The sequence below is a fragment of the Amblyomma americanum genome, chromosome 10 (assembly GCF_052857255.1).
Source record: "Amblyomma americanum isolate KBUSLIRL-KWMA chromosome 10, ASM5285725v1, whole genome shotgun sequence".
Taxonomy (NCBI): domain Eukaryota; kingdom Metazoa; phylum Arthropoda; class Arachnida; order Ixodida; family Ixodidae; genus Amblyomma; species Amblyomma americanum.
The window spans coordinates 72063341-72087132 of NC_135506.1; the positions used below are offsets into that span (position 1 = coordinate 72063341).

The 23792-nt window shown below is 41.1% G+C and overlaps 1 protein-coding gene across 1 annotated transcript in view; it reads right to left on the reverse strand.

Moving 5' to 3' along the window:
* Nucleotides 1–21214, reverse strand: part of LOC144106469 (DDB1- and CUL4-associated factor 10-like) — a 48731-nt gene extending 27517 nt beyond the window's left edge. Inside the window, exons 1-3 of the mRNA XM_077639286.1 lie at nucleotides 21015–21214; nucleotides 3172–3285; nucleotides 897–1094 (exon numbers count right to left, since the gene is read on the reverse strand). Of these exons, the coding sequence (XP_077495412.1) occupies nucleotides 897–1094; nucleotides 3172–3285; nucleotides 21015–21202 (500 nt within the window). The 5' untranslated portion in view covers nucleotides 21203–21214. The remainder of the gene's footprint in view (nucleotides 1–896; nucleotides 1095–3171; nucleotides 3286–21014) is intronic.
* Between the last annotated feature and the right edge of the window lie 2578 nt (nucleotides 21215–23792).

Consider the following 23792-nt stretch of genomic DNA (forward strand, 5'->3'; position numbering starts at 1 on the left):
AACATATGACAGGTGTCGCTACTGATAGCATGTGCAAATACATGGTCGAAAACAACCTAACTAAAATCAAAGGTAAAGTTTCGAACTAACCATACAGTAGTGAATAAACGGGGCGTCTCGCATGAGGTTACAAAAGAGGGGAGAAAAACTTTCCAGAGTTCAATGAAACGAACAATGCACCTTTAGTGCTTTACCAGACACCTATTAAAGATACAGCGGGGCTTAGAAAAATTCCCACTTTTTCACAATTTTTTATCTCCAGAATTGTGAGCAAGTGCATGCTCCGAGGAAATCGGCCTTGCCTGCTCATCACTTGGCTTCAATGCACCAGCTGTTCTGGCTCTACTAAAGGACAGACAAACATGTCATAGTGACTAATTATTGTTGGTAAGCCGAAAGTTGATTTTTTTGTAGCCTACCCTGTGTCCTTAAAATGCCATACATGCAATAGCCACTCTTGAAGTACCAATTTACACGGTCAGTCACATAGTGTCAGTCTCAAAGCTCGCCTTTGTGGCGGTTACCCAAGTAATGATATCTATCTTAATCGACACATAAATGAAACCACTAGACTATTTCCTCACAGATACCTCAACTTAGCCCGGTGCCTACCAAGTATAACCACAGTCATCCTAAGACGCTCTAGTAAAAAGAAGACTACTGTACCGTTATAAAAGCTGTCTGTCTAAAAAAACTGCAATCTTGGCCTTCTTTCCATAACTACTGGTAGTATCTATGCTGTTTTTCACACAAAAGTTCTAAATAAAAAATCCACAACCGCACCTGCACGAGACAATAAGAAAGCTTAACCTTAGGCTGGCCTTAACTTACATGAATATATATAATCACAATGAAGTTTCAATGTAAATTGCAAGCAGAGAGCATAACAAACTCACTTATTGATGTCCCAAGTATGTATGCTTCCATCTAATCCAGAGGTTACTAGTAACCCCTCTGCCGATGCATATTCAATGTCTGTGACCGAGTCGGAGTGGCCAACGAGAGAACGTTGCTTCTGCTTCAAGTTTCGCACATCCCACAATGCCACTGTCTTGTCATCCGAGCATGTGGCAAATGTCCTGGAGTCAATAAACCTGAGAAATTTTTCACTTTGAGATATTCGCCTCTCGACTACATTTGAAACTCGCAAAAGGAAAGTCACACAGGCAGCACTTTTTAATATTGCTAAAAGGCAACATACATGCCACTGACAGGAACACCACCTATTGCAAAAGCATGCTCGCCAAAACACCTGTGAGTACAGGCAGTGTGAGGCAGTATGGCGAGGCATTGATCGCAGGTAGGAGAGACCATAGTGATCAGTTTCAATCTAAAGCAAACGATCAACATAGCTGTCTCGATGTGTCGCATGCAGAACACTACTCTTGCAGCAGTCGGTACTTGCACAACTATGCCGGCAATCGCCTATCTAGTCTATCAAATTATATCATCTTTGATTGCCTTCTGTTGTCAAAGTTATTTTTTCAGCCACACATAGCAGCTCAGTCATTATCGCTACCAGCACCTCTTTAAAATACATATTGCTCTAAGGTACTGGCTTATTTCTCGGATTAAGTATGCATATATGACGAGTTAGGCAAATTTCAAGAATTTTTAGGTTTTTAATATGCTCAGGCATAGAGAACTTGCGGACTACTATATCGGAAAGCGGCATTATTGCCTCTGCAAGTAGCGCAAGACAAGGATGACGGCATGTTCTCTCAGATCTTCAAAGGCAGTTTACCAATATCCCTCGAGAGAAAAGTAAAGAGCCGCTGTATCTTGTCGGTACTCACCTAATGGGCAGAAATGTGGAGGCTAAAGAAAAGGGTGCAACTTAAGTTATGAGTGCAATGAGCTAAGGAAAGAAAAATGACAGGTGTAACGTTAAGAGACTGGAAGAGGGCAGAGTGGGTCAGGAATCAAATACAAGTTAATTGCATGCTAGACAAAATCAAGAGGAAGAAATGGGTTTGGGAACAGAATCTAATGCGAAGGCAAAATAAAAGATGGTCCTTAAGAGTAAGACTGGATTCCAAGAGAAGAGAAGCGTAGCAGGAGGCGGAAGAAAGGTAGGTGGGCGGATGACATTAAGAAGTTTGTGGTGATATGGTTGCCGCAGCTGGCACAGGATGGGGTTTATTGGTGAGATATGAGAGACGCCTTTTCCCTGCTGCCAGTTTAGTCAGGCTTCTGCTGATGCCACTGCTGCTGATGGTGATGAATAGTATATGAGATAAAAACAAGCCCAACTTTCCGTTATCTTAAGCATTACGGCTGCATGGCATGGTAAAGGCTCTATACTAATCAAAAAGATCAAATGAAATGAGCCCTATAAAGGTCACCTAATAAAACCGTTTTATCTTGAGAATTTGATCCTCATGAGATTGCTTCGTTTGGTTTCGTTTATGGGAGTTTAACCTCCCGAAGCGACTCAGACTATGGGAGACGCCATAGTGAAAGGATCCGGAAACCTCGACCACCTGGGGTTTAAAAACGTGCACTGACATCGCACAGTATTGGGGCCCCTAGATTTTTGCTTCCATCGAAATTCGACTGCCGCGGCCACCTTGGGATTGTGTCATAACTGGAATCAAGTGTGTACATACGTTGCATCGATGCCAAAGTGACTGCTCTGTTTTAGATCCGAAGGGCGGCGAAAGCCTGAGCGTTTTTCTAATCAGTTTATCGCCACCTACTTCTGCTTGCACAGTTGAAGCTATGCTACAGACACGGCCATAGCACCCATGACATCGCATGCGACCCATATGTGTGCAATTTATCAGAATATAAACATTTTTCGGGTCATTTCAGTTATTTATTAAGCCCACGTCTCAAGAAAACTTGCAAACTACTATTTCGGAGTGCCGCATTATTGTTGCACGGAGCAGTGAAGATGCTTTACTGCGTAGACGCAAAATGAAATTGCTATTATAAACATCCGCCGAGCGAATAAAAACTTAACATACTGAAAATTTCATTCCAGTGAGATTATGTTATATAACTGGGTTCAAATGTATAATTGACACCAGGCACATAGCCAGAAATATTTTCCCGGTAAGGGCCCGAGGCAGTTGCCCAGGGGGGGGGTGGGGGGGGGGTCAGGGCCGATGTCTAACAAGAACACTGCTGGGGGGTTCCTCAGACCCCGCGTCCCTGAGTGGCACATACCTGGCATAGTTGACACAGTCACTGTGTGCATGCCCGACTTCGCTAATGAGCTTGTGGTTGAGCGGGTCAAATATTAGGATGCTTCTGCCTTTCGTAGCTGCAACCAATATTGAACTGAAAACAGAAACAAAGCACTGTGACAAATGCGGAACTTTCGGTGCCCAGCCAGTACAGAGGCTCATACTGCATAAAAATGCACAAAAGGAAACATACAAACAGGTATTCTAGCAACGTTCAGGTGAGCAGCGACAAAACAGATATAATAAGAAGGCATGTGCAAAAACCTAATGCACAAGGTCAAGTAAATTGGGTGAGATGCCACAAGGACATTTTTTTCCTTTTAATGTGGCACGCTTCGTTAAACTTGTCAACACAGTAGGACTCGACGAGAGGTTTTTAGTGGTCACCTAGTTGACTAGCAAAACTAAGAGGGCCCATACAGAAAAGCAGGAGGATGGCACTACTAAAGCAATAATACGTCAATTAAGGCAAATAGTGAAGTATATTTTTTTATCCAAATTTTGTGTAAATGCAGGCAATATTGCAGTTCAGGTAAAATCACAAACTACATGTTCAGGCTTCAAAAGTTCAGACACCTTAACCAAGCAGAGAGGTTTAGAGAACCGGCTGTAAACCCAACAGAGTTACCATACGGGTTCTCTTTTTCAGACTGCTTGAATATTCTGAAATATTTCCCCGCACTCGTCTACATCTCTAAAATCAGTATATGAATGTGTGTACGCAACAGTCATACATCTGCATTCTTAGCTTCATTTTAGAGCCTGAAAAGCAACAAACCCATGAGAGAAAAAAAAGAGAAGAAATGCCTGACACAACAACACTAAGATGGGCCTAAACTAATAAAAATCAATGAACAGTGCTGAAAAAACACAGAAAAGGTAATTTAAAATCAAACTTCATTTAAAAAAGAAAACGTGGCACAGTAAACCACTAGTGAAATGAAAAACCTACGGCCGATTGACACACAAGACGTTGACTGTTGCCAGAAAAAATGAAAACCAAGCCACGGGTATAATATAAAAAAATGGTACCATACGGTGCTACAAACCTTTAAAGAAAACAAAAAGAATGATTACGTTGTCAAAATAATAAATCAAACAGAAACCATGTGAAAAAATAGGGCTGGAGAAGGAAGGCAAGGAGTAAACGAAGGACAAGGAGCCAAAGAAAACAAAATGAGATTGCTGTGCATAAACACAAGCAAAACTGGGTGCAGAAAGCAAGCAAGTAGGAAGAAAAACGCAAAAAAAGAAACGAAAGCAATACTAACTGAAAGAGATAGCCAGTGAGCAGAAAGGCAAGGAATAACGAAAGGACTAGGGGGAAAGAAATTAAAATCAGAATACTTTGCATAAAGACAAAAACTGAGTGTAGAAAGCAAAGAAAATAGGAAGAAAGACAAAAAAATGAAACGAAAGCAAGAATAGCTGAATGAAATAGGCAGTGAGCAGAAACGCAAGGAGTAAACGAAGGACAAGGGGACAAAGAAAACAAAGGAGATTACTCTGCATAAAGACAAGCACAACTGAGTGCAGAAAACAAGCGAAGTAGGAAGACTCAAAAAAAGAAACGAAAGCAATACTGGCTGAAAGATATAGGCAGTGAGCAGGAAGGCAAGGAATAACGAAAGGACAAGGGGGCAAAGAAAAATAATATCAGATTACTTTGCATAAAGAGAAAAACTGAGTGCAGAAACAAAGGAAGTAGAAAGACGAAAAAAAGAATCGAAAGGAAGAACAACTGAAAGATAGTAGGCAGGGAGCAAGAAGGCAAGAATTAAATGAAGGACAAAGGAGCAAACAAAACAAAATGAGATGTCTGTGCATGAAGACAAACAAAACTGGGTGCTGAAAGCAAAAGAAGTAGGAACAAAGACGAAAAATGAAACCAAAGCAAGCATAGCTGAAAGAGATAGGCAGTGAACAAAAAGGCAAGGAGTAAACGATGTACAAGAGAGAAAAGAAAACAAAATGAGATTACTCTGCATAAAGACAAAGGAAACTGGGTGCAGAATGCAAAGGAAGTATGAAGAAAGACGAAAAAAAGAAATGAAAGCAAGAATAACTGAAGGAGATAGGCAGTGAGCAGGAAGGCAAGGAGTAAAGGAAGGACAATAGAGAAAAGAAAACAAAATTAGATTACTCTGCATAAAGAGAAACAAAACTTGGAGCAGAAAGCAAAAGAAGTGGGAAGAAAGACGAAGAAAAGAAGCGAAAGCAAGAATAGCTGACATAAATAGGGAGTGAGCAGAAACTCAAGGAGTAAACGAAGGGCAAGGGGCCAAAGAAAACAAAAGGAGAATACTCTGCATATAGACAAGAACAACTGAGTGCAGAAAACAAGCGAAGTAGGAAGAAAGACGCAAAAAAAGAAACGAAAGCAATACTAGCTGAAAGATATAGACCGTGAGCAGGAAGGCAAGGAATAACGAAAGGACAAGGGGACGAAAAAATTAATATCAGATTACTTTGCGTAAAGACAAAAAATTGAGTGCAAAAAGCAAAGGAAGTAGGAAGAAAGACGAAAAAAAGAAACGAAAGCAAGAATAGCTGAAACAAATAGGCAGTGAGCAGAAATACAAGGAGTAAACGAAGGACAACGGGGCAAAGAAAACAAAACGGCATTACTTTGCATAAAGACAAACAAATTTGAGTGCAGCAAGCAAAGGAAGTAGGAAGAAAGACGAAAAAAACAAACGAAAAATAAATAAGCTGAAAGATACAGAGTGAGCAGGAAGGCAAGGAATAACGAAAGGAAAAGGGGGCAAAGTAATTAAAATTAAAAAGTAATTAAAAAGTAATTAAAAGAGATAGGCAGTGAGCAGAAAGGCAAGGAGTAAACGATAGACAAGAGAGAAAAGAAAACAAAATGAGAATGCTTTGCATAAAGACAAACAATACTGTGTGCAGAAAGCAAAGGAAGTAGGGAGAAAGACGAAGAAAGAAACTAAAGCAAGAATAGCTGAAAGAAATAGGCAGTGAAGGAAAATGGGGCGAAGAAAACAGAATGATATTACTCTGCTTAAAGACAATCAAAACTGTGTGCAGCAAGCAAAGGAAGTAGGAAAAAAGACGAGGAAAAGAAATGATAGCGAAAATAGCTGAAAGAGATAGTCAGTGAGCAGGAAGGCAAAGAGTAAACTAAGTACAAGGAGCAAAGAAAACAAAATAAATTACTCTGCATAAAGACAAACAAAACTGAATGCACAAAGCCAAGGAAATAGGAAGAAAAACGAAAAAAAAAGAAACGAAAGCAAGAATAGCTCAAAAGAAATAGACAGTGGGCAAACAGGCAAGAAGTAAACGAAGGAAAAGGGGGCAAAGAAAACAAAATGAGATGACTGCATGAAGACAAACAAAACTTGGTGCTGAAAGCAAAAGAAGTAGGAACAAGGACGAAAAAAGAAACGAAAGCAAGCATAGCTGAAAGAGATAGGCAGTGAGCAGAAAAGGCAAGGCGTAAACGAAGGACAAGTGGGCAAAGAAAACAAAATGAGATTATTCTGCATAAAGGCAAACAAATCTGGGTGCAGCAAGCAAAAAAAAAATAGAAAGAAAGACGAAAAAAGAAAGATAGAATCGCTGAAAGAGATAGACAGTGAGCAGGAAGGCAAGGAGAAAAGGAAGGACAAGGGGGCAAAGAACACAAAATGCCATCACTCTGCATAAGGAGAAACGATACTGGGTGCAGAAAGCAAAAGAGGTAGGAAGAAAGACGAAAAAAAAGAAACGAAAGCAAGAATAGCTGTAAGGGATAGGCAGTGAGCACGAAGACAAGAAGTAAACGAAGGACACGGGGGCAAAGAAAACAAAATGAGATTACTCTGAATAAAGACAAACAAAACTGGGTGAAGAAAGCAAAGAAAATAGGAAGAAATACTAAAAATGAAACGAAAGCAAACATAGCTGAAAGAAATAGGCCGTGAACAGAAACGCAAAGAGTAAATGAAGGGCAATTGGGCGAAGAAAACCAAATCAGATTACTCTGCTTAAAGACAAACAAAACTGAGTGCAGCAAGCAAGGAAAGTAGGAAAAAAGACGAGGAAAACAAATGAAAGCAATAATAGCAGAAAGAGATAGGCAGTGAGCAGTAAGGCAAAGAGTAAACGAAATACAAGGACCAAAGAAAACAAAATTAGATTACTCTGCATAAAGACAAACAAAACTGAGTGCACAAAGCCAAGGAAATAGGAAGAAAAACGAAAAAAAGAACCGAAAGCAAGAGTAGCTCAAAAGAAATAGGCAGTGGGCAAACAGGCAAGAAGTAAACGAAGGAAAAGGGGGCAAAGAAAACAAAATGAAATGACTGTGCATGAAGACAAACAAAACAGGGTGCTGAAAGCAAAAGAAGTAGGAACAAGGACGAAAAAAGAAACGAAAGCAAGCATAGCTGAAAGAGATAGGCAGGAAAGGCAAGGAGCAAACGAAGGACAAGGGGGAAAGAAAACAAAATGAGATTACTCTGTATAAAGACAAACAAATCTGTGTGCAGAAAGCAAAGAAAGCAGGAAGAAAGACGAAAAAGAGAAACGAAAGCTAGAATCGCTGAAAGAGATAGGCAGGGAGCAGGAAGGCTAGGAGAAAAGGAAGGACAAGGGGGCAAAGAACACAAAATGGCATTACTCTGCGTAAGGAGAAACGATACTGGGTGCAGAAAGCAAAGGAGGTAGGAAGAAAGACGAAAAAAGAAACGAAAGCAAGAATAGCTGAAAGGGATAGGCAGTGAACACAAAGACAAGTAAACGAAGGACACGGGGGCAAAGAAAACAAAATGAGATTACTCTGAATAAAGACAAACAAAACTGGGTGCAGAAAGCAAAGATAGGAAGAAAGACTAAAAATGAAACGAAAGCAAAAATAGCTGAAAGAAATAGGCCGTGAGCAGAAACGCACAGAGTAAATGAAGGACAAGGGGGCGATGAAAACAAGATGAGATTACTGTGTATAAAGAAAAACAAAACTGAGTGCAGAAATCCAAGGAAATAGGCAGAAAGACGAAAAAAGAAACGAAAGCAAGAATAGCTGAAAGAAATAGGCAGTGGGAAAAAAGGCAAGGAATAAACGAAGGACAATCGGGAAAAAAACACAAACTAAAGTTACTCTGCATAAATACAAAAACTGGGTGCAGGAAGCAAAGGAAGAGGGAAGAAAGTTGAAAAACTGAAACAAAAGCAAGAATAACATCAAAGAGAAGCATTGAGCAGGAAGGCAAAGGGTAACGAAGGACAAGGGGGAAAGAAAACAAAATGAGATTACTCTACATAAAGACAAAAAAAAAACTGGGTGCTGAAAGCAAGAGAGGTAGGAAGAAAGACGAAAAATAGAAACGAAATCAGGTATAGCTATAAGAGATCGGCAGCGAGCAGGAAGGCAAGGAGTAAACGAAGAACAAGGAGCAAATTAAATGAAACGAAACTACTCAGCACAAAGACAAACAAAAAGTGAGTGCAGAAAGCAGAGGAAGTATGAAGAAAGACGAAAAAGCAACGAAAGCAAGAATAGCTGAATGCGATAGGCAGTCAGCAGGAAGGCAAGGAGTAAACGAAGGACAAAGAAGAAAAGAAAACAAAATGAGATTACTCTGCATAATAATAAACAAAACTGGCTGTTAGAGCAACGGAAATAGGAAGAAAAACGTAAAAAGCAACAAAGGCAAGAATAGCTGAAAGAGATAAGCAGTGAGCAGGAAGGTAAGGAATAAACGAAGGGCAAGCGGCAAAGAAAACGAAATGAGATTACTCTGCATAAAAACAAATAAAACTGCATGAATAAATACAAAAGGAAGTAGGAAGATAGTCGAAAAAAAGAACCCAAAGCAAGAATAGCTGAAAGAGATAGACAGTGAGCAGAAATGCAAGGAGTAAGCGATGAACAGGGGGCAAAGAAAACAAAACGCGATTACTCTGCATAAATACATACAAAACTGGTTCCTGAAAGTAAAGGAAGTAGGAAGGAAGACGGAAAAAAAACGAAAGCTATAATAGCTGAAAGAGATAGGCAGATAGCAGGAATGTAAGGACTAAACGAAGGACAAGTTTCAAAGAAAACAAAATGCGATTTCTCTGCATAAAGAAAGCAAAACTGCGGGCAGAAAACAAAGGAAGTAGGAGGAAAGACGAAAAAACAAAACGAAAGCAAGAATAGCTGAAAGAGATAGCCAGTGAGCAGGAAGGCAAGAAGTAAACGAAGCACAAGGGGGCAAAGAACGCAAAATGAGATTCCTCTGCACAAAGACAAACAAAACAGGGTGCTGAAAGAAAAGGAAGTCGGAAGAAAGACGAAAAAAAATGAAAGCAAGTATAGCTGCAAGAGATATGTATTGACACATTCGGCAACATAGAAAAACGGCTTTAGCGCCCTCGCACGTTGGTTCGTGGGCATTGCAGCGTAATAGCAATAGCCTTACAAAGTTGTGAATTAAAAAAATATCAAGATAGAGAGTGCAGAAAAGAAACCAAATCCTCTATGCCATCCCGATGTATGACAGTACGATGACAGATGGGCAGTGAACCACTCACAACTGCTCTAAATGGCTTAATAAGGATGCATGGCTGTGAATGAGGAGTTGCAAAGCATTGACCAGAATTCATGGACAGGGTGCGACAGATTTGGCTAGCAGTTATGGAAGAGTGACCAAGATAATCAGAAAGAAAATCACTAACACATCCACAAGAACACATACTGTGAAGTCAGAGCACAAATCAGTGAAAAAAGGCTAACAACCGCGGCCTGTTTTGAAATAAGCAATGAATTTTGGAGAAGGGAAGGATGATCGTCCCTACTCTCGCTTCCAAATTTTGTTCCTCTCCCTGTCCTTTCTATCAGGTTAGCCGCAGATCAGGTGCTTCAGGTTTCAATGGCAGATGCCGCCGCTAGCGACGCCTTTTCCTTCCTTTGTTATTTTAATAATAAAGACCACTAATAATAATGATGATGTAATATGTGTGACGTGTGGAATCTAGCAGTACAGCTCTGTGGCACTGGTGATTGTTTTGTGATTTATGGGGTTTAACATCCCAAAGCGACTCATGCTGTGATCACGGCCGTGTTGAAGGGCTCCGGAAATTTCGCCCACCTGAGGATTTTAGCCTTGAGACATTATCATATACAGTGACATATGACCATGCAGCAAACAGTGGAAGCATCAGTTAAAAGCAAAAGGATTAAAATGAAAAACTGCTAAGCAAGTTAGTGGATTTACTGATCAAAATAAAGAGCAAATCAGCAAGCAGAAAGATACAAACAAAATTAGCACTGGTCAGTGACAGGTCAAATAACCTTCGCGGTTGAAAATTGTTTCTTTGAGTGGTTTATGTCTAGTTTTTTCAGGGCTAGGTGGCGTACAATGGTAAGGATTGAACACACATTCTGGTACTTCGGCCTGATCTATCAAAATATGCAGAAAAACAGTAAAATGTCAATGGAACGATCACAGTTGATATATATTTTAGGATGATATGAGCTGGTAAAATTCAATGGACGGATCAAATCGCTGTATAATGCGTAGGATCTCGCGTGCCCCGTACAACCTCCCAAACCCCTGCGGATGATACGAACGTGCGAGCCGCAACCGCGCCGTCAAGCACTAAGCGCCACCCACACATCGCCAACGCGCGATCACCTGTCGCACGGTACACACCGCGAGCAGTGTGCAAGGGCACACGGCGGTGACTAAATCTTGTCAGCTATAAACAACCCTGCGTGCTCGCACCTCTCATGCTTTTGTATAAGGATTTTTATCATTTTGAATTAAACAAATTTCGGACAATACGAAGATTTTTTGTGACCTCGTGAGATCAGCATCCCTCATAATCTACTACTGCAAGGAACATTGGCAAATTTTCCGCATTGATGAGAGGATGGAAGTCATTACAATCAAATTGAAAAAGGTACAAACATTGTCATATATGCCAATACACCAACGCCCAGTCATGATGGGGTCTAAATGTTCTATGGGGGTGCTGATTACACAATGTGCTGCAACAAATTTTCACCAGCGTGATGTGAAGTGCTCGCTTCTGCTCCATACCTTCTACGCATTGCTTCCATTTGGCTGCTCACGTTGACAGATTTTTGCATTTCCGCCACTTCACTTCCACTTTGGCCACTCGCACTGCAGAGTCCTGTTATCTTGCTCTTCGATCCCGCTGCCACTGTCGCCTTAGCTGCCGCAATTTGACGCACTGAGCACGCCAGCCTCTATCAACAACTGTGCTTGTCAAGTGCCCGGGAGCATTAATTACAAACGGGTCGTATTTTGTTTTATGGCACATAGGCAGCTAAGGCCATCATGCGGCAAGCTCAAGGTATGGAACAAGTTTCCTGTAGAATGTTTACAAATGTGAAATTGAAATATTATCAATGATGTAGATGGCCTAAAAGATTGTACTGTCTAGTAATAACCGAGGAGAAGAAATTTGAAAATGTCTAATTTCAAAAGCCTTAAAAAAGATCAGGTAGCCTCAGCAGCTATCCTTGCCTGAGAAAAGATCCTGAGGCTCCCAACCAATCAATTAAGGACCTTAGCTTCTTTACAAGAATGAGAAATTGGCTTAGAGGTATCATGAAATAAAGCGAGCTAGTGGTTCACAAATTACAGTTTTTAAAATATGCCTGCTTCTTAATAAAAGCTAAAAATGGAAGGTATGTTAACAATGGGATTATCATCCAAGAGCAGTGCTGGGTGAAATGGAATGCATTCTTTATAAAACTGAGTAAATTACCTTTTCGCAGTTTTTCCAGTTTCACGCAAGATAATAAAATGTAGCTAACCGTGAGTTCATCTCGGCGTTCTAGGAAAAGAGGCTTGTCTTGTTTTGTTATAAAGAAGTTTTGCCTAAGGTGCGTGTGGCCTATTCGGAGACGGCATAAGATCACTTCCTAGATACGTTCCTGGTGCACACATGAATTAATTTCATCAAAAATTGGTTTTGCCAAATTAGTCTATTAATTTCTTCACTGTTCCAAGCCGACTGCCATTTTTACATTAGTTTACTTTTTACTAATTTCGTGCAATCATTAAACGGTATATTTCCAGTTCATTTTCTTGTCACGAGCATTAGCATCACACAAATCTGCTCTATCATTGCCTTTTATTCCTACATGACTAGAGGCCCAGCGCAGTGATGTGGCAGTTGCTATGTTGTGTGTGATGTAACCAAACAGTGGGGTGCTTGCAGTATTAGAATGGAGAGCTGTAAGTGCACCTAAGAAGTTTTAGTAAATAAAAGCATTTTGTGGTGGTTCTCTCTTAGTATTTTTTCTATGGCCGCACAAACTACGTAGCACTCAGCGGTGAAAATAGAGGAACACTGTGGTAGTCGTACAATTTCCTCCGAATTCCCTCGCACCAGTGCGCTTACTAAGTATAAAATCCTGTAAAACTACTGTATTTTTCTTCAAAAGCAAGAAATTCTTGTATTATATGTTGCTGTGGAGATGAGAGTAAGGTCACAGATTGCAGAAAAATTGTACCATGAAGGCAGTGGACCTCGACTTCGAGGTTTTGGCGCATCGCTTCAAAACGCAGGGGGACTGACCTAATAGCTAGCGGTTTGTTCTTAGATTTTTGGATGGGCAAGTTGTGACTATGGGGTAACATAAGTGTTTGGGCATCGAACAGATTTTTAATGTGTATGAGCATGTGAGCATAGTGCTTCTGTCTGTAAGTGACGGTTCGTTGGTTTCAACATAAAGTTTGTTTATAAGTGACGTCCTGTAACCACCAGTTGAGAGACGTAAACAAATAATGCACTGGGTCGAGTCGTTTCAAGTACGATGGCCTTGCTGAGCGGTGTACTATACTACCATTCTAAGCAGGATTGGAAAACAAAGCAGTAAATTTTTAGGAGGCTTGCCCTGTCAGAACCCCAGGGTTTATGCGAAAGAACATTGCGTATGTTTAGTGATCGGGAAGTTTTCTTTTTTAACTCATTAGTATGAAGCCGGAGAGTGAGTTTTTTGTGAAATGTTATACCTAAAAATTTGTGTTCATTTTACAGGCAACTCGGTTCCGTGCAGATATAGGCCGGATCAGCCTGTAATCCTCTTTAAGTGAGCAAATAATGGCTACTGTTTTCTGCGCAGAAAACCGGAAGCCATTTCTGCCTGCCGAATAGGACAGTTTGTTTGTTTATTGTGAATTTTGCTTGTCTTTCGCATCTCGATAAGTTAGAAGGTGTGCAAGCTATGTGGAGGCCGACTACATAAAGTGAATACATAACAGACCTCAGTATTACTTTGCTAACAGAATTGATTTTTACCATAAAGAGAGTCGTGCTAAAAATACACCCTTGAAGTACTCCATTTTCGTCAATAAAATTACTTGAAAGAGTTGAGTCTAGGCGATATTGAATGAATCGTTAGACAAAGAAGTCATTAATGGAATTCAGCATTCTGCCACGGATGCCGAGCTCAGTTAATTGCTGAAGAATCCCGAGCCTCCCGGTTGTATCATATGCTTTTCTAAATAAAAAAAGACGGCAAGAGAGTGTGTTTTTTTGTGGATAACAGCTTCTCTGACAGTATTTTCTAGACAGACTAGGTGATCTCTTAAGGAGCATTCCTTTTAAAACACATATATGTATATAAAGAAGTTCGCAGGATTGAAGGAGAAAAGTTGTTCAGGACACTTGCAAAGGATCTGGCGAGGCAACTCGCAACGGCTATGGGTCTTTGATTGCAAGGAGAGGTTGGGAGTTTATTAGGGTTAAGGAATGGTACAATAATAACTTTTTATAGGCTTCTGGTATTTTCCTTGATATCGAAAGTATGTTTAAGAATCTTAAAAGTGCTTCTACGGCAGGCTCAGGAAGATGGACAAGCATTTCATACTATTTCATAGTGTAATTAAGTTGATTAAGAGTGATTAAGAGTGAATAAGTTGTTGTATTGTTCTTTTCTACCCCCAATTATTGGTGGTCTTTGTTTTTCGGTTATATTTTTGTGTTTTATGAATGACTGCGCATATTGCGATGAAATAGAAACTGCAGAGAAATGTTCACCCAATATGTCTGCCTACTCGCTTATGCTTTTTTCTCTGCCAATTGATGTCAGCGGAGGAATTGTGAACAATGATAAGTTGCCGTTTAATTTTGGAACATAGTCTCACGTTTTTAAGTGTGATTTCACTGTTTATAGATGAAACATAACTCTGCCGTGAAGCTTTCTCGGCAATGAGATGGACATACCGAGCTTTAGCTCTTGCCTTTTTAAAATTTACGAGATTTTCATGTGTCGGATTGTTGAGAAATTTACCTCGAGCTTTATTTTGTTGTTTTTTTATTTCCTATTACTCTATTGTCCACCACCTTTTGTGATTTGGTCGCACTACTCCAGAACACTGCGGAATAGCTAATTCTGCAGCAGTTACGATACAAATGGTGAACTTTTCATTTATTTGAACGATGCTCAGGCACTCTAATTCAATATTTTGTAAAGAGGCTCTTGCTCTACGAAGTTCCTAGTCTGCTAGATGCAGCTTCCAGCGTCGCGGTTTTGTGGGAATCATTTCCGGTGGAGATGTTAAACTGATTAGTACAGGGAAGTGATAACTACCATATCGGTTGCCAATGAAATCATATATAAAATCGTTAAAAACAGAAGGCGAAGTAAATGACAAATTTAAACAGGTCATTTTCCTAGAGGTAGAGAAGCAGTATGTGGCCTTTTTTTATTTAACAGACATACAGTATTTGTGAGGATAAAACCTTCGTTTATTTGGCTCTTTGGGCCACAGCGCTCGCTTCCGCCAAAAAGGAGTGAGTGGTTCTGGAAGGTCATCAATGAGTTCATGCAGATCATGGACTGTTAATGTAAAATGTGAACGAATATATACAAAGCAGATAGTAATTGTTTTATAGCTGACGATGCTGACCGGAACGGCTTCAAGTTTTGATTTGATGTTGATTTCTCGAGTAGGGACGCTGCTTTGAATGACAATCGTGAAACCTCCCAAAAGCTATTTGTCTGCTCGCGATCGCGTCTAAAAATTTTATTATGTTTCAGGATAATCATATGTTGTGGACCAAGAATGTTTTCTTGCAGACATAAAGCTATGAGCAACTCTGACCTTAATATAGATGTTATCTCACTGTAATTCCTCAACAGTCCTCTAGAGTTCCACTGAGCTAAAGAGCCATGTTTATTTTTTGGGCTAAGAACGCTCTTTTTTTCGTTCAAGAGGGCTGTTACGCCGCTGCGAAGCAGGCGGACTGGAAGTTTTATCCATCGCCTTGCGAGAGGTGCTCGAGGACCGCGTTGCCGCGGCTGTGAAAGATTCAGGCCTCCCCTGAAAGGGGTAAGTCCTGCGGAATGCCGACCCATGGACTGAAACTGCCTGCTTCGGCAATGGCAAGGCAGCTTTCGCTGACCCTGTTTGGGGCATGGAAGGCCATGCCATAGGCTCGGTGGAAGTGGCCTCGGCAGGTGCCGGAGTGCTGTGTGGAGCGACGCCCTTGCGCACCACATCTGCGAAATTAGGCTTTGCTGTGAAAGAGAATGTGTTGGTAAGTGCGAAACGCTTCCTCGCTTCTTTGAATGAAGTGTTCTCTTTGGTCTTTATGGTTATTGCCTCTTTTTCTTGTATTCAGGACGGACACGCCCTAGAGTACGCAGCGTGGTCTCCTTCGCAGTTTGCACAGCGTAGTTCTGTATCACAATCTTCAGAATGATGGTCCTTGGAAGCACATTTCACACAATTCAAGCATCTGTGTGGGTTCGGAATGTAGTGACCGACATTTACCTTAAGGTACCTGACTTCGATGGTTTCGCGTAATGTGTGTGTGCTGAATGTGAGAACCAGGTGTTTAGTGTCTATTTCTTTGTTTTGCTTACGGATTTTAATTAGTTACATATCTGTGACCATTTGGTCACTGAGACCTTCAAGCATTTCATTTTCGGTCATATGTATGAAATAGTATTCCGAGATGACACCACGGACAGTGTTGAGGGATCTGTGTGCTGTTATGGAGACTGGGATGTCTCCAAAATATAGAATGTCTGAGGTTTTGGAGTTTTGGATATGGTCACAGATTTATAATAATAATTCGCCACTGGACATTTTTGATACCTTATCTCCGGGTGCCAAGGCATGTGTTAGGCTCTTTGGTACCAGAAAAGAGGATGGGATTCTTGCCTGCTTTCTTTCTACTGCACTATGTATGACATCAATCTTTGGGAAGGTTTCTTTCTTTATGGAGAAAAAGGCTGTTGCTTCGATCCGCCATCTTCTAAGAGAGCGTTTGGGTTTGGAATGAAGGGGAGCCGTAAAAAAATTTAGATTTTTGGTCATGGTGCCAGCCACCCACCACGGAGTACAACAGCAGGACGCGAAAGGAACTTGCAAGCAATTCCTGACCACGCCAACCTGCACCGCAACTATAACCACTTATGACGCAACTCAGAGTAGTTGGTCACACAAGGTTAACCCTCGTCGCCATCAAAAAGGAACAACGAAGAAGTGAGTAGGAGATAGGAGAGTTGTATAAATGGAGATAGGAAAGTGAAAGCCGGAGGGGAGGATAGGAAAAGGCCACACACGGCTAGGCGCGGGCACTCGGCTCCGTGGTGAAGCACTGTTCACCATCACCCCCTTGAAGGGATGTCCCTGCGGATGCTCGGGAACCCGTGGCGTCGCCACTTACCAATGTCTGCAAGCTGCTGACGCGCCCCAGCGGGGCCCATCACAAACACAAGCTCGAACACAACTGTGTGCAGCGCGAGACACGAGGCGCTGAGCTGGTGTACAACGTTTATGGTGTTATCCAATAAACCAATCCGATTTGCTGTAACTTCTGCGCCTTCTCCTCACACTCCTCCAGCAAAACGGCAGCATGTGTGCTTGTTCAGTTCTGCCCCGCTAGAACTGCTGGAATGGCGGCCTCGCACAGAGGCTTCACCATCGAGTCTTTGGCTGTCACATTCCTCGCATTAAAGAGTAAAAACACAGAATGCGGATCTATACTGTAAGGTGGCTTCAATGCAAAAGGAGGGAAGCATCAAGCAGTAAGAAGAACCCATATTAGAAAACTAAGGCACAGCCTCCAGGAATAACAGTAGCGGATTACCGGCAAAATTTACAGAAAAATAATGTATGAATAAAGAACACCTTCGTGTGCAAAACGTGGACTGCATATTGTGCGCGAACTGTGCCACTGCATACCAAGATACCAAGGGAAACGTGAAATATAATGACAGGAGAATCAATAAGTATACGATTTACCTAGATTTGAAAAAAATAAGCACTTAGGCAGCAAAAAGGTAAAAAAACTGACAGCAGAAAGAAAAACAATGTTGCAGTTCAGGCTCTCCAATTTAAGCAAGGAAAATGAGAACAATGTCGAGGCAGCGATTGATTTGACCTAAATTGCCATGTATCGTAAAGTATGCAGTTGAAGGAGAAAGTATTACAGCTAGGCGGGACACTGGTAAGCTCGCCCGAAAAAGCTAAGAACCTGATAAAGACCACACCACACAGGCAGAACCAAAGAAGAGGTAGAACTAGCAGTTCGTTTTGAGCTTTTAGCTCAAGGTTTGGAATTGATTCACAAGAAACACAGACAGAAACACACAGACTAACATTGGCCACAGCATATAAAAAATATAATAATAACTAATATATATTTCAAATACAGAGATAATTACATAGGTGATGACCAAAATATAATAATTTGATGTGAAAATGCAATTGGTGATGTTTTATTATTGTAAAGCGACATCAGCCGCCTGCTAAACAATGATGCAAGTTGTTTTACAATTATGATCTTCGTGCTAGCAGTGAAAGTGCTACATTACAAAGACCCGTAAATAAGTCCATGTACAAGGAAATCTGAGTTGACAAGCCATCAAAGTAAGAAAAGGCTACGGGCCGAGAACCTTGTGTCATGTCAGAAAACAAAGGTCAGAGATAGGAACACTTAATAATACCTAATATAGTTACTTGTTCAATTTTCGTTTATTTATTAATAACGTAGAGTCGCTACAAAAATGACTATGTGTACAGACGACTGACTTAGTTGAGTGAATAATAAAGCCAGTTTGTGTAAAGACTGTTGACTTAATTAACTGATTAGTATAATCAATAATGAATGAATTAAATAAATATTGAGGTCGAAGTGCAACACTGGTTATACTCAATAACAATTCCAAATGCTCATAGTCAGCTGTCAGCTTCGACAGTACAGTCGTGCCGAGTGCAATGCACGAATGGCAGAAACATCCCCGACCAACAGAACCCATATGTTAACTGGAGAAACAAGCAGCAACAGCTATGGCGACAGTTTGAACAAGTGCACGGCTGCTGCTCTTCATGTAAATTTCAAGATACTGGCTGGAAACACACCTGCGCCGCCAAAACTTTACAAGCGAACAACAAAAGCTTGAAATGACACTAAGGGTAGCATAGCAAGCAATAGAAAAAGAAATTATAAGTGTTATTTCTCTCTCTAAGGCAGGAAAACAGCTGAGGGGACCAGAAGACGCGAGTTAACCACTTTTAGCTGAAACTATGAGGAGGCAGAGGACTTGGGCCAGACATGTAATCCACAAAAGAGATAACTGCTTGAAGATCTCTTAGAGTGGCAGAAAAAATATGAAGACAACAGAAATGCAGTGGACAGCACTGGGTCAAATATAAAGTGGTGCGGTTAGTTTCCTAGAACAAAATAGCCAATACCAGCACAGAACACTTGTAGTTAATGTCTAATATAATTACTTGTTCAATTTTCGTTTATTTAACAATAAGGTAGAGCCGCTACAAAAATGAGTATGTGTACAGACAGAGGTTTTGTCCCAAAATGGAATTTATATGGCTGATCACAACTAGCACTGAAGAAGAGACACTTCTAGAGCACATGGATTAGCATGAAGATGAGAGTTTGATTGAAAGCAAAAGTGCGAATAAAACATTTGTTTCCAGTATGTGCCCATCAACAGACTTTCTTAAACTACTTCCACAACAACTACAAAGTCACTCCGAAATACTTTGAGGAGTTCACCAGACTGTGGTGACGTTGTATGTGTGCGCATGGTCACAAATCAAAACAAACAGTAACTTGAATACGACACTCGGGCATGAAAAATATTTGTCTCCTGGCAATGCTGCAGCACCTGGTAAACAAAAGCTGCCGCAACATTAACTATACATCGACAAACAGTGAACAGTGTTCAGAATAGTAATGCCCTCAGAGCTGATAACTGTCGAAAACTGAATGTTGCTTTCTTATGCAGCCTAACAGGCATAGTAGCAATAAAAAGATAGGTACCAAAGAAATCATAACATGGAGCAACATACAGTGGCACAAAAAAGACAGATGGTGGCTGTGTAATTATCTTTCATGTGCTGTCTGATGTCACACTTCCCACATTGATCAGCAGGGCGTTTGTGGGTGCAAAGATGGCTCACTATCAAACACCGAAGAGACCACTGACTCCTTTAAAGGTGCACTCAAGAGGAATCTGAATTCGTCATTTTAACTCGGGAACTCAATCTACACGTTCCTAGCATTCATAGAAACTTCAAATTACGGTCCTGTGCGGCTGATTTCCCTCATTTAAATCGGATCAGCCGTCCCAGCTCCCGCCTTTTTTTAATGTCAACGCTGAAGATAAGACGAGCCAACCAACGCTTGGAGTGCCTTTCAGTCAGTCTTGTAGCAGCTTGCCGTTCTGCCATCGACGGAGCAATACATAAATCAGAGTCCACGCGTATTTTTATTTACGTTGGCCAAATTTCCGGCTATTCTGTCAGCGAGGGAATTATTTTTTTCACAGAAACATAAAAAAAAAATAAAAGTGAAAGCGAAGCCGCCATGATATCGGCTTAAAAGCACTGCACGCATTCGTTGAGTCCTCCTACCTTCAGCGTTGAGTTCAAAAAAGGCGGGAGCCGTTACGTTTAATGAGATTTATTCTTCAGAAATCGGCTGTACAGAGCAATACTTGGAATTTTCTAAGAAAGCTCGGGACATGTAGACCAAGTTCCCGCAGTAAATATACGAGTTCAGATTCCTCTTTAGATCACCTTTAAGAGCATCGATGGTAAGTTTCGACAACTTCCGTACTTTTCAATTAAGAAACATCTAAACCTTTTCTTCTGCAATAATTTTCATCTTTTGTAAAACTGCGCGAACAGCATCGGACAAGAACAAGAAGGACACGGGACGAGCGCGGTCCCGTGTTCTCTTGCTTCTTGTCTGACATGGTTCGCACTGTTTTACAAAAGATGAATCTGTACCAACTTGCCCAACTGAACGTTCTACAACAATTTTCCGCTGTGTCCACCATATGTGGTGGACGCAAGTGGGTGTACGTTATCTTGGTGCAGGCTTGTAATTGGTGGCCTCCACTGTCATATAATTTCACGATGTAATTGAACACTAACACCATTAATGCCACAAAGCATCTCTAATATGTCCCATGTTATAATGCTATATACTAAGCCACCAAAAATATATTCATTACCGACACCAGTGGTGAAGCTTATCAGACTTCTTAGTTCAAAATTTGGACAGGATCTTCCTACAAAATTTTTAGGTCAGCAAGAATAATTGTGGTAGCTCAATAACTGGTTAGGCTTGCTTACAAAATGAATAATGAAGAGCTGGGGGGCACCACCAAGAACGGTGAAAAACTTTCTGGTGCCACCATTTGCAAATCTCGAAAACATGCAACGCGATAAGAGTAGATTTTAAACAATGGTTTCAAAAATGTAATAATTAAACAGCTCTAATCATTACAGGTGTCTACTAGCACACAAACACAGGCAGCCTCTTCAAGCTATGTTTGCAGAAGCTGCAAGTATAAAAAAAGAAAAAGTTACATACCCATCACGGGCGAAAGACAAGTTGAAAATGCCTCCATGATTACAACGGTAGAAATCAGGTTTCTGTGATGGCAGAAACGCTCGGTACAGCTCCTGGAACATGTGATCATTGGCACCAATATATGAGTGTAGTCCTAAACGCTGATGATCCACTTTCCTGCCCCAAAAGTCCAGTCTTTTTGGTGCCATACTTGATCAGTTTTTCTTCCTCTGGAAAAGGACATGAGCACATATTAGAAGTGAGCCATCTATTGGCAACACTAATAAAAAGTACAACCATCTTTTGATACTCTGCCTGGGATACAAAGGCGTTTGCAAAAATTATGCATTTCATCTGCTTCCCTGCAAAACATTTTTATACTCTTTCTTGGCACCTGCTCATAACACTACATCAGCAGTGTAATAGCTACAATAAAAAATTGTGTTTAGCTCAGCTAATCCACGATGCACAAGGCTAAAGGTGTCGGCGTTTACTGTGTTCATTGGCGTTGGCGTTGACCACGTTCTAGACGGCGATGGCTTTGAGAAAAGGAAGGGCGCATAACTAGCTCCTTCGATCTGCGTACGCCTCATTCGTACTTTGATACATGTGGCGGTTATTGAGACAGAGATTGTGGCCTGAATGCATTAGCGCTCATTGCGTTGTGACTGACTTGCGGCACCGCAGCAATAGCTAGGCCGCATAGATCATTTGGTGATCAATCTCTCGCGACCAACCAATAACTGCATGCCACCTCCCAGGGTGGCAGGGAGGGTGCCCTGCTTATCCAGTGTGCCGAACGCAATCAAAGCAGGCTTTTGCAGTTGGACGCTAACGCAGCGTACATGAAAGCGAGATTGAGATCTCCACTGAAGAATGGAGTTAGCGCGCCTTTATTTTCGTGAAAATGAATAGCCTTTGCAAAGTTGTCGATGCCAATGACCTCTATGCAAGCCGACAGCCCACTTGTTTTGTTTGGTTTCTGAGGAAAGCAAATGGCACCGTAACAGTCTCAGATTTCTCGGTGGACACCCGAACCGCGTCTTAAACGAAAGGATAAAGGGGCGAGAAAAAGAGGAAAGAGAGAACTCGAGAAAAAGAAGAAAGATAAAACTGAAAATTGAAAGTTCCATTTTGATGAAAGGCGCGGCGCTGCGCAGCGGCGGGATACCTGTCGCTCTGTGCTACTAGTGGCGCATGCGCAGTAGTGACTAGAGAGCGAGATAGAGAAAAAATTTGGAGGACGCTCAAGCTTCGTCTTTAGGAGTGAGACGCGACAGCATGTTGCACCGTTGCCCGTTCGGCGCTACGCGTGGTCCCTTGAAGAATTTAAGGAAATGACGCCTGTGTCACATATCTCGGTGGACACCCGAACCAGGCCGTAAGGGAATTGGGATACAGGCAAACTTAATTCACTGGAGATAAATGTAACAAAACAAAAGCCGTGCTTTTTTCCACAAGGCAGTCTCCGGTGCCTATCGCCCTCAAATATTAATCTAATTTTTGACCATGTTCCTACTGAAGTTCTTAAAAAAATAAAACACTTGATGTTCATTTCAACAAAAATATGTACTGGGATAGGCACACAAATCAAATAAATTCACGCCTGTCAAACATAGTAGGTATTTTAGCAAAACTCCATTTCTTCTTACCGCCGAAAATTAAGCTACATATCTATAACTCACTATTATTGTCTCAACTAAACTATTAATTCGTTGTATAGTGTACAACTACACAAACAAATTTAAATTGAATATATGCGCTACAAAAAAGGGTATTCGCCATATAGCCGGAACAGAGTACTGCACTCATACTGCGCCGCTTTTTCAGAATATTAAAGTAATGTCAGTACACTATTTCTACTCCTATTTCTTAACAGTTCGCTACAAACAGCACATAACTACCTCTGAGAGTACAATGCTTTCGACCACCAATCTAACAGCACTTACACGAACATATCCTTCGCGTTCTGCTCATAACTGGGCGGTACCTTTCGTAAGAACGACATTTGGCCAGCAAAGGCCTGCACATACACTGCCCATTCTGTTAAACTATTTTCGCCAACATAAAGTTGATATTGAAAATGTAAATAAAAGAAAACACATTCATTCTTTCTCTCGCAAATGTAATTTTTCTGCTTTTCGTTAGGTGTGTTTCTCCGGTGTCTTTCGGATTTTTTTCGGGTTTATTGATTTGTACGATTGCTATTATTCCCTGATCATCTGTGTCATTCATATTGTGCCTTTACCTTTTACAACAAAAAACTGAAGTATGCGCAGTAATAGCTAAGTGCACCAAATTTGCACCAAAGTGCATCAAGTGTTAATACTGACACCTTGCTGTTTTGTCATGTAATATGGCCCGAGCGCCGACAAGTTAATTAACGTCCACGTTTTGTCTCGGGTCCCTCATTTCTTACTGAAATGAAAATAACCAAACTTCAAAATGAAATGAAAATTGCTTTTAAGGAAAGGAAATGACGCCCTTCTCACAACTGTGACTAGGGAACGAGAGAGAGAGAAAATTTGAAGGACGCTTAAGCTTCGTCTTTAATACCCCTGTCACACAGGCACTTGTAAGGCCTTAGAAATTAAGGTCCTTTGCCCCAAAGGCGCATGACGCGCATCTACTCGGCAAAGCGTCGTGACCTTTGCGATAAAGGTCCGTAGCAATAAAGACGGCCGTCAGCGGCCTTAAAGTTGCTTAAAGGAGCAACCCAGACGGCAGCGCCAGCTAGAGAGCTAAAAAAAATAAAAAATTGACGCATTTTTTAGTTTTGAAACCGTAAAAATATCTAAT